This window comes from Acyrthosiphon pisum, chromosome A1 (genome assembly GCF_005508785.2).
Source record: "Acyrthosiphon pisum isolate AL4f chromosome A1, pea_aphid_22Mar2018_4r6ur, whole genome shotgun sequence".
Lineage (NCBI taxonomy): Eukaryota > Metazoa > Arthropoda > Insecta > Hemiptera > Aphididae > Acyrthosiphon > Acyrthosiphon pisum.
The window spans coordinates 44,836,586-44,848,368 of NC_042494.1; the positions used below are offsets into that span (position 1 = coordinate 44,836,586).

The following is an 11,783-nucleotide window of genomic DNA, read 5'->3' on the forward strand; positions in this document are numbered from 1 at the left end:
TAAGGGGGAGTTGTTTGAAAGAGCTTTTTGTGTGGATATTGTTAGTTTCTCGATATTGTCTACAATCTCCTTTGGATTAGTGATGGCTTGGTGTTTAAGTGAGTGCATTGTCATTTCAGCCTTAAACTTCTTCCAGTTTATTCTACGATTTGCTAGAAGAGGTGTGTTTGTTTTAGGTGATTTGTTGATAGTAATTAAGATTGGGTTGTGATCTGAAGAAAGATCGTTTAAATTTGATATTGTCATATCTTGTTGCAGGTTTGTTAGTGTAATATGTCCAGTACATCAGGTTTATGGTGTGGTATAAATGGAAAATGGGTTGGTGAGTCCGGAGCGCAAATGGTGTATTGACCGTTCCTTTCCATATGGTCCAGTATAATTTTTCCCGTCTGGTTTGTTCGTCTGCTGTGCCATGATGGGTGTTTTGCGTTTAAGTCGCCTGCTATAACAAATGATTCAGTACCATTGGTTAGAGCATCGATGTCTTTGAATTCAATCTTATCTCCTGGACTTTTATATACTGCCGATACGCATACGGTTTTTGCGCCTATTGCCATGGCGATAGTGGTGGAGTCTAGGTTTGTTTTAATGAAGATTTCTTCATGAATTATGTTGTTCTTTACTAGTATTGCTGTGCCACCAGATGAGGGGCACTGAGGTTTGGGTGGACGATCTGTTCGATATGTGTAATAGTTTAGTAATTTGAGAGGGGCTGTTTTGTTTAGGCGGGTTTCCCCGAGTAGTATAATGTCAATTTTGTTTTTCCGAGTGAATTCTGCAAGTTCGTAAGTTTTGTTTGTTATGCCATTGCAGTTCCATTGTAGTATTCTCAGTTCATCCATCTTGGTTTAAGGAAACTGAGTCTATTATTGACATTATTGTAGATAGGATGGTTTCCTTGACAAAGTTGTCTACACAGTCTTGGATGGTAGAAAGAAGTTGTTTAATGATCTTTAGTATTTGGGTAGCAGGTTTTCAGTCAGGAATTTTTGAACTAGGCGGAATGAGGTTTCTTCGGGACAGTTTAGTTGGATTTGCCAAGGAATTGACGTGTTTTTTGCAGATACTTTGTCAAGGCCTTATATTGAATACAAGTTTTTCGAAATTTTCCGCCATGGGTTTTCCTCACAAGTTTGAATAAGGATCGGTGGTATGCGGAGTGTTTTAATATCATTAGCAGCTGAGTTGTTTGTAGGTTTGTTTTCATAATGTTCAGGTGTTGGAGAGCGTGAAGTTGATGAATCGCTTGGGCTACTAGGCCAGCTATCTTCGGAGTTTACTGTTTTAGATGAGGGGGTTGGTGATTTAGCTTGAGTTCGTTGAGGACCTCTTTTCGTTGATGATGGGTTTGACGATTTCTGATTCCTCTTGGCCATTGCGCGAGGAGAACCGGTTTCGTGTTTGAATGATGTTGGGTTTACCTTCGCTCCGGGGCGAGACCCGGCCACGTGACCCCTCGGGTACACTTGCCTCGTGGTCGACAGGGGGGACTAGTAAAGTGGTACTTACGCAGTATGGTGTCTGGGTTTGAAGCTGGTACAGCCGAAGCAGTGCCGTGTTGAACGCTGAACATCACTTTGAGGTGGTGAATCAGATCGCTGACTGTACTGGACTGGGCTGGACTGGACTGGATGCTAGACTTGACTAGACTTGACTGTTGATGATTGTTGTTTATGCTCTGCGTAGAATTAAACTGGCGAATGATGATTATTGATGATGATAATGATGATGATTATTTGGTGAATTGCACTGGTATATATACCCGCTAATTCACCGTTGACGAATCTGATTGGTTGTCGTTGTTCGGTATGACGAGTTATCACTGCACCGTTTCCTGGTGGTTGCTGTTGGTTAGGTGCGGTTTTCCTTCGTCATACTTGTGAAATATATTTCTATAAAATCTACCACTTGTTATGATACTTTGTGTCTGTTGTGTGCTACTTTCTGTTGTTAGTGGTCCTGAAAAGGACCATTTTATGTTTTACTCCGTTACACAATATTGATACTTTCGTATTTGTTCTCAATTATCTGCTCCTTGTTGAATAGAAATGCTGAATTAGATAAGAAAAAAGTCTAATTTCAATAATAACCCAAGTTAAATAAAAATATTTAAATTGAATAAAAAATCCTTATTGAATAACAATCTAATTTTTATAATAAAAAGCCTTGTTGGGTAATAAAACTGAATCAGATAATAAAAAAGTCTAACTTGATTAAAAAACTGATTTAAATAAAAAGCCTAGCTTAATAAGAAATCAAAATTGGAAAACAAAAGCCTAGTTGAATCAAAAATTTAAATTGGATAAAAATTCAAAATTAAGATATTTTACCAGGCCCCCACCAGAATTTTGGTTTTAAAAAATAAATAAATCTCTACAAACGAAATAAATGAGATTACAAACCATTATAAACCGGCTACAAACAAATGGTACAAAAAAAAATTCAAAATACAAAATTGGGGGGCTGGGGAAATTTACTTGGTTTCATCAATGTGTTATCTAAATAATTTAGATTATAATTTAGCAAAATTATTTTGCTCAGTTATTTGCCCATTGTATTGTGGTTTTGATGATTCCAGTTCTTTAGATGTCCGTACATAACTACAAAATATACCTTACCTAACCAATTTAATTTAATCGTGTGATTTTCTAATCACATCAAAATTATTAACTAAACAATTATTTTCAATTTTCAATTTATTTAATATTAATGTAAATATATTTATATACTTATAAAGGATACATACCCGTGGATAATCATACTTGGAAAAAACAAATGACTGAATTAAACAATTCTCATAGTAAGTGCGGATACAAATACGATATAAAAATAATATTTTGATGAACTAATAAGGTTTTGGTTCAACAAAATACATTTATTAAATGGAATAAACATGACATAAATTTTGAACAAATTAAAGTATGTAATATTAGAGATTAATAATAATAAAGTTTGGTCAAAGCTTGTAACACTGTCCATGGATAATCAAAACTCCAATGAACTCCAATAAAATATAATTTCATTAAAATTAAGTAGGTAGTTACCGGCCAGGAACTTTCCCCACGTGTTATCCACGGCGGGCATAATAACAATTAATAATGCGAAGGACTATCGACGACTGACACGTGTCTGATGCCTTAATTAATGTACCTATAATGTAGACAGCTTTTCCCGACCAGAAATAAATTATCTCAAGGGGTACGTTGGAAACAATTGGGTATAATTTGTTTTATTTAAAACTATTCGTTTCGGAAATATGCATTATATGATATTAAACATGAACAATTGTGTTGCATAAATAAAATCTTAACAACTGGCTTATCTTATAGTTATGGAGTACAGAATTTAGATTATAGAATATTATATGTGTATAATAATAATATAATATGTTAGATAACGATGGCGTGACGATAACAAAATTATTGCACATTCGTATACCCGTCAAACCCATAGATATAAATACAATAACTATACATAATCGCCATTTTCTTCTTCTTCTTCTAGCCATAGGGACCATTAAAGCTCATGGCTGCAAAACAAACTCTTTTCCAACTATCTCTATCCAGAGTTAATTCATTAATATTGTCTATCCCTAATTTTCTTAGTTCCTTTTTGCTTTCATCAATACTGTTTGTGTTATCGCACCCCAATCGATTATCAGGATCAAAGAGATCAGCCTTGGTATCGACATAGAACAATATAGAAGCGAAACTCGATCAGCTGATTGGGGTCTTGTTTACCTATGATCTGAAGTCTAAACCTCCGAAAAACATGGAAACGTTTACTACACCAATATGATGTTATACCTAAAGTCACCCATATTATGTAAACGTTTACCAGAATACGCAACCCCTCCCTGGAGACGATTCAAGGCCACAATCGCCCGATTTGGCTAATTCACAGAGTTTCATACCCCAGGTATCAATTAACACCCACTACCACCCACATGTGCAATCATTGTAGCTTCATCAGGTGTTTGCATTAGTTTGATTTGGAAAACGGTCCAGAATTTCCTCTAGCTATAAATATATTAAGGACAAGTACTTACGTTAACAATATCATTGCTGGAGCAGATAGTCAAGAAAACGTCGTACTTTTGCAACAATATGTCATACAATTATTGAGAAATGGTCGCTTTGAATTGAAGAAGTGGGCAAGTAATTGTTCAACTATCCTACAGAATGTACAAAGAGAGGATTTGGCTATTGACTCTTTCTTCAAACCTAATGACGGACAAGCTAGTTGTGCGATAAGGCTGTACACCGGAGCCAGCGACGAATGTACATGTATGTGTGTGCGCGCACGGACGGCGGCCGACACGCAACCCGTCCTGTGTGACGATACTTACGTCCGAATGTCAATAACTCTGTGGGAGGGGGAAAAGTGGACTGTATTTATAATTGTATAGAATAGGATACTGGTTGAAATAGTAAACTTAGAATAATATGGTGATGAGTACGAGGTAACTAACAAACGACAATGTTTTATGGTATGATAATGTACAGAACAATTTATTATAATGTTCTGCAGTAAATGGCAATTAAACACTAGGGATAGTTATAACAATGGTGCGCGATCACAAACTAATCAGCAAATCAATAAAAGAGATATAAATCAAATACGAAAAAATAATAAGTGGTGCGGTTGTCCCGGAACGACGATGATACTGTTGCAGCTAAGGCTCTATCATAGAACAATATAGAAGCGAAACTCGATCAGCTGATTGGGGTTTTGTTTCTCTATGGTCTGAAGTCTGAACCTCCGAAAAACATGGAAACGTTTCTACGCACCAACTTGATGCTAATCCCAAGGTCTCCCGTTTATGTAAACGTTTCCCGGAACATAGGCGGGATACGCTACGCGGGGTCGGCTTGTTTACCATTCCCTATTCACGTATTAAACACCCCCCTGGAAACAGTGTTCAAGGACACAATCACCCGATTCGGCCAATTCACGGAGTTTTATACCCCTGGCTCTACATATAATGGGTATGCTATTCCACCATTTTGTGACTCATTTATCAATGATAAAATGATAAAATAAAGGGGGGAAATTCATATACACATAACATTATTAGTCGCAAAATGGTGGCGTAGCATACCTAGTATCTATACTCTATAGTGCCCTACTGCATCAGGTGTTGAACGGGCAGGCGACACTGACACTCCCGTCGAAAATAGCGAAATGGTCGACGTTACCACGTACTGGTGTCCGGTGGTCGAACTTGGACGACGTGGGCTCTGATGGCGGCTGCGGTCGCGAAATATTGCGCGGCCGTTGCGTCTGGGGTGTCCGGTGTCGCGGCGTATGACGTTTTCATAGAACGGCCAGACACATGGTCTTGATATTCGTACTGCGATTGGGTGGGTGGACGAGAAGTGGTAGGCGATGCGTCGATCGCGGTACCGGGCAAATAGCTTCGGTGACGAACGCGGCATAAATGCGACGCACTAAAACTTATTAGCTGACGGGTTCGCGTTGCGAACGGTCAAGTCACAGCGATGATCACGGAAAATCGCACTGCGTGTACAACTGGCGAGCGATAACACGCAGGCGCGTGTATGAGCACGGCGAGAGTCGGCCGGGCGACGATAAATTACCATAAAATGAGTCGCGATCGGTGGGTTCACACGACGTTAAACGGACAGGCGAACAACAATACGTAAAACACGTCGGTGACCACGGCTCGGGGTCGCACAGCGACGACTCGGGCGGGCGACGGACAAATAACAATAAGCCGTGGTGTCGGCAAAGGCGGCCGGAACTCGAACCGCGTAAACGACTTACACGACGAGTTGGGTGAGCAATGAGGCTTGGGTGCACGGAACAAAATAAATGGCGTATTAACGGCGACGGCGCACCAGTTCGCGATGGTAAAGACATGCGGCTGTGCAAGACGACTTAAACACGACCAATTGCCTAGACGACTCCAAAATGACAAAATACATGGCAGCGGGTACCGGCGACCGGCGACTAGACCGTGACGATACCGTCCCCTCTCCGGGGGGTACAAAGTTCAAAATGCGTAGCTTCGGTGGCGGAGCAGCAGGATGACAAACATTGCGACACGGGACATGACGGACAAAACGCGCGAAATTCAAATAGTCGATTTTATACCCAACACTAGTTCTTGCTGGTTGTACTGAGATTCCGAGAAAAATTCATTCGGTTATCGGTCTATTGTCATGGAAACACAGCCCAAAAAAACGTTCAATCCTGTCAACAGTTGCACAATTGTATTATTCCATTGGTGTACTGGTATAATGATTTTCTAGGAAAAATATGTTAGGCTGAAAATATGGTATCAAAAACTGGAATATGGGATACAATCGTATCAGAAGAAATTTCACAAAAATGGAACCAGTATATTATGTCCAAACTTTTATTATTGGTTCATTTGAAATTACCTCGTTTAATAAATATTTGGCAGGCTAAAGATGTCCAGCTGGTGGAATTTTTGGATGCCTCGCAAAAGGGATATGCTATGTCAGTTGGTCCTCACTTGGTAGACGATGAAGAGAGGTTTTAGGTATACTGTCCAGGGGTGGATCCCCCCCCCCCCCGTTCCCGTCAAATACTTTAGTTTTTGACAAATTTCTTCAAGGGTAAATAGGGAAATCTTATACTACATACTTATACCGGTACTGTGTTATCACTTATATTTATTAATGTCATTTGAGGCACAGATTGAGATGATATACCACCATGATATATCATGATGTTAAATATTCGTAACCATGTTTTATGTGTTTGTAACGGGACTAGTCGGTGTTTCCGGAACGTGATAGCTGATAACTGAACGTATGAACGTGATACCGCTCTATAGTTATTTATACCTTAGTACCTATATGAATATTCTATTATATACTAGTAATTACAACAAAACGTCAGGAGAAAAATGATTCTTTTTTTGAAATATTTTATGTGTGTTTTAAAAAGTTAAATATATCTGTATACCTGTCTCTACTATGTACTAAAATGTCAAAGATATCAAATCAAAATATGATCCAGTTGATTATTAACGAATCATAATATTTATCCCATTTATCAACAGTATAATGAGTGATTTAACTAGTCGGTTTTGTGATGATATAATTGGAATTTTCTATTTGGATTTGTTTATACCTAATATCTTGACACGAGCATTTTCGAATAAATATGTTATTGCCAGTAAAATAAAAAATGTAATGGACAAATTTGGGGGTCTTCTGTCTAAAGATTTATTACTTTCTAAAGACGTGATAGAAATTAAATTAAAAGGAGAAATTGAATTATGGTATGAGTTTTGGGTAAAAAATGATCAAATAAGGTCAAGTGAATTTCCGGATACAGCAATTGATACTCTAAAATATTATGAAGTTCTACTGCATCCATGTATTACAGTATTTTTGAAAATAATATCAACTTTACCATCAAGCACTGCGTCTGCAGAGTGCAATTTTTCTGCCCTCCGTCGTCTTAAGATCTGGCTAAGAACAATAATGATTGAGAAAACACTTAATGTACTAGCTCTTAAACCTGCGCACAAGGATAGAGAAATTGATATTGATAAAACAATAAATGTATTTGCAAAATTGTCGAAAAGGTTAGATTTTACATTATAAATTGTATTATTAAATCATCAAATTTTTAATCATAAACTACCTAAATTGTTATAACGCGTATAACTAAATATCAGTATAACTAAATAAAATTATTATTAGGTACTATACAAACATTTTTTTTCGTTCTATATGAGACTGTGAAAAGTAACATTTCATGTATGTACTTAAATAAATACTTAAAAAAGAACTACCTATATTAAACTTAATATTATTAATTTTATCTGTAGCATTGTGTGCTCTTTAAAAATCCCCCCCTCCCCCCGTTATCTTGATATGGATCCGCCCTTGATACTGTCTTCATACAAAGTCACCCCACATAAATCATTGGAGACCGAAATTTATTTTACTATGCCACAGTTGAAACTGTGTGTGGCTGTCACGTGTTGCCACATAGATTGACCCTTTTGTCAACTTTAATGACCATTGGGCAGGTGTGCCAGCTCTTGGATTCTACATTTGTATTAAGTTGGCTGAAGATACAACCAAATAATTTTGAAGTATTTGTCACGAACCTCGTGTCAATAATCAAGAAGCTACTTCCACATTGTGAGTGGAATCATGTTGGTTCGAAGGAAAATTGTTTATAGTTTAAGAAACCCTGATTTTTAACGACCGTACCAATTTTCCGAAAATCGTTTATGCATCTGTTTATTGTAATATTTACATTTAGAGTCTAAGAATCAGAGATTTAACAATTCTTGCCTATATAGGTCTAGGTGACCGGTATTCACCCAATCCCCCCTATTTTATTTTACTTATTAGTTATTACTTACTTTCTGATCTACATGATATTATTATTAAAATTATGTAAGTAACAAACACCAAAAAAAAGACACACCTCTAATTTTTCCACTTTTTCTCCATGTTAAGATTTTTTCTCGGCTGTAATGATTGAGCTCTTCATAGTGACTTAGCTAAAAAGTGCGGCCGGAAAACCATATGATTTTCGGTGCGGACTGTCGTCTGTCACCTTATTGGAATTATCTCAAATTATTGATCACATTATTGTACACGGTGAATTTTATAAACATTTCTATACTGCTCTACAAATTAGATACTTAAGTTTACACGAATCACGCGTTGTACCTATAGATATTTGTACTCTATTACTTGGTAAAATGTGCAACCACTGTGTGTAAACTATAAAGTAAAATAATAAAATGTAGATTTTTATTTTGTTTTTTACATACGAGGTGGTCCTGCACGGAGTTGTTCTTGGCAAATTAAAATTTAAATGACATTGGATTTAACTCCGTTAAATGTAAACTACTCATATTTTTAACTTAGTGTATTGGGTAGTCTTGACCTAATATAAAATACAGATTATAAAGTTATATCCAACTATAGTAACTATTTTATTTTCTGTTACCATTTTACCCATGGCAACCCTATACAGACAAATAAATTTGTTTTCGTGAGCCAAAAAATCCATGTCTTAGCAAAAAGAACCAAATTTAAAAAATTGCTACTATATGTGCAGATATTCGGGTATAAGATTACCTATGTAGGTACCAAATTTCAGAACCATGAGTGAGATGGATTTAGATGTGCAAACACTCACATACGCAAACATTGCCTTTTATTAATATTTAATATACCTAGACGTATATATTTATTATTAAATTGTAATGTTTTGTGATATGATTTTATTCATCAAATATAAATGCTTTTTTTAAAATCTTGACATTGTAACGTAGACCTTATAACAATAGATGAAGTATACTATAAGTATTCTAATCCTGCGGGGTTGGGTGGCGCGGTGACGGCAAATCTACGTTCTAACTATGCCCATCCTGGTGTATCCTATACACATGCGCAAAAGTGTAGATCAACAAGTGCAACATAGGTACCTAACTCATCATATTCACCGCGGAAACCTACCTTGCTTCGCCTATTAGTATAAGGTCTATGCATCGTAAGGCAATAGAATTTTACATGGATGTATTAATAATTATCAGTTTGACTGTTTCAATAATTATTAATTGTTATACTTTCAGGTCCGAACATACAACGTTCACCATTTATACAGGGGATGAGCGGTAAGTTTAGGTGGATAAAATAATTACATATATTATATCATTAACTCATAATTTTTTTTAAAAGGTATTCTGAAAAGCAAACGAACTCGGTAAAATATTTATAAATGCTAATGATATTTATTTATTAAACTCTAATTAATGACTACCTATATAACTATTGTTTTATTATTTTTTAATTATAAATAAATGAATATCAATTAATCAATTAAGGTTTTACTTTATTTTAATTTTTAATACGTCATGTGGTTTAGTAACAAACAGCATGAGTACTTGATTACAACGATCATTGATTAAATATACATAGATAGCTCATGCAATGATAAAATATGGACATATGGCAGCGTTGAAACCACTGCCATGGTAGCCAGAAATCTAGTAGTGTGGGGGGCGGGCACTGGGCAGTCCAGTGGCATACGCATGATTTTTCAATGGGGGGGGAGGCTAAACGAAGTTAATTAGAATTTGGTATCTGTTATACCTTATGGCTATGAAATATTTGTTAATAAGTAGTTAAATAAATAAAAAGGTGGGTAAGTGGATGTCGCTCTGCTATACAGTAGGTTACAAGTGGGTCACTGTATAATGGATGGTATTAAATTCGAATTCAATGATATAATATCACTGTATAAGAAAAACGATTCTGAGGGGAGACGGTATGTTAGTCTAGGTATAAGATATATTATATACTTATCTATGGTATTGAAAAAAAAAATTGACCAATAATAGGTATCAATAATAAATTCCAAATTAATCATATCACAATATCCATTAGGTAACGCGTTATACATCAACAACAAACCGTGGTACTATCATAGATATATAATAGTATACTTTAGAAGTTTCAAGTACCCACAAATAATATTATACAATCACAACAAAATATCTAAAATAGTTATTCCAGGTTTTTTAATATGTAATTTCGTCTAAATTTGAACTTAAAATTACTATAAAAATAAACTGCGTAAATGTATTTTTTAGAATTTTTGGTAACAGAATTAAATATTTACGTGGAATCTTGTTTTAAATTTTCAATTCTTAGATACAAAAATTGAACATTTTATAAATTTTTAACTACAAAATAATTTTTCAAATTAAAATTTAATAAATTTTGTCAAAATTTGATCTTTAAATGCTTATAAAAAAAAATTGTGCCTATGTATTTTTAATATTTTTCAACTGATATTGTAACAATATATCAGGAGCTTTGTATTAAATTTATACACTTTTTGGCCCAACAGATAAAACTTTATTGATATTTATAGAAAAAAAAAACTAAAAAAATTGAGAACTTACAATGTCCGTAAACAGCTCAAAAAGAGTCAGATTATTTTCAAAATTTTATCGTATATAGAAAATGCTAATATAAACATTCAGTGAAATTTTCAAGTTTCTACAGTCGTTCATTTTTTAATTACAACAAAATAAGAAAATCGTTACGTAAGAAATCGAGTAAATACCAAATGTTGTAAAAATATGAATTTCAAACGCTCATAAAAATTTAACTTGACTTGCTTGTAGAAATTTTTTTTTTAAAAAGGTAGACAATTTTATGAGGAACCTTGTATTACAGTTTCAAATCTTAGATTTAAAAAGAAAATTTTTCATGAATTTCTAACTAAAAATATTTTACAAATTTTCGTCATTTTTACGTATTTTGTCAATATTTGAACTTTAGATGCTTATAGAAATAATTGTGACTATGGATTTTTAATTTTTTTTCATCTGCCTTTGAAACAATATAATAGGAACCTTCTATTAAATTTTCAAGCTTTTTTAACCAACAAATAAAATTTTATTGATATTTATAGGAAAAAAAACTAAATAATATGGAAACTGAAAATGTCCGTAAACCGCTCAAAATAAGTCAAAATATTTGGAAAATGTTATGTTGTATAGAAAATGTTAATATAAACATTCGATCAAAATGTTATGCACCTACGGTAATTTGTTTTAGAGTTGTACCAAAAACCAATTTGATATGAGTACAATTAAATTAGTAAATAATAGTAAAATAAAAGTAAAATTGTATACAGTGTGCATTATGATAAAAGTTCAATAAAATTGTTTTTTATAATTTATAAATTAGAAATTAGAAAGACACACTCACTCTTTATGTGATTTACATACCTACTAATAAAAA

The 11,783-nt window shown here is 34.7% G+C and overlaps 1 protein-coding gene across 1 annotated transcript in view; it reads left to right on the forward strand.

Annotated features, from left to right (window-relative positions):
• The window catches only part of LOC100568758, a 95,146-nt gene extending 85,302 nt beyond the window's left edge, over nt 1-9,844 (forward strand). Inside the window, exons 27-29 of the mRNA XM_008182568.3 lie at nt 2,738-2,800; nt 9,602-9,643; nt 9,708-9,844. Coding sequence (XP_008180790.2) covers nt 2,738-2,800; nt 9,602-9,643; nt 9,708-9,736 — 134 coding nt within the window. The 3' untranslated portion in view covers nt 9,737-9,844. The remainder of the gene's footprint in view (nt 1-2,737; nt 2,801-9,601; nt 9,644-9,707) is intronic.
• Nucleotides 9,845-11,783: the final 1,939 nt, after the last annotated feature.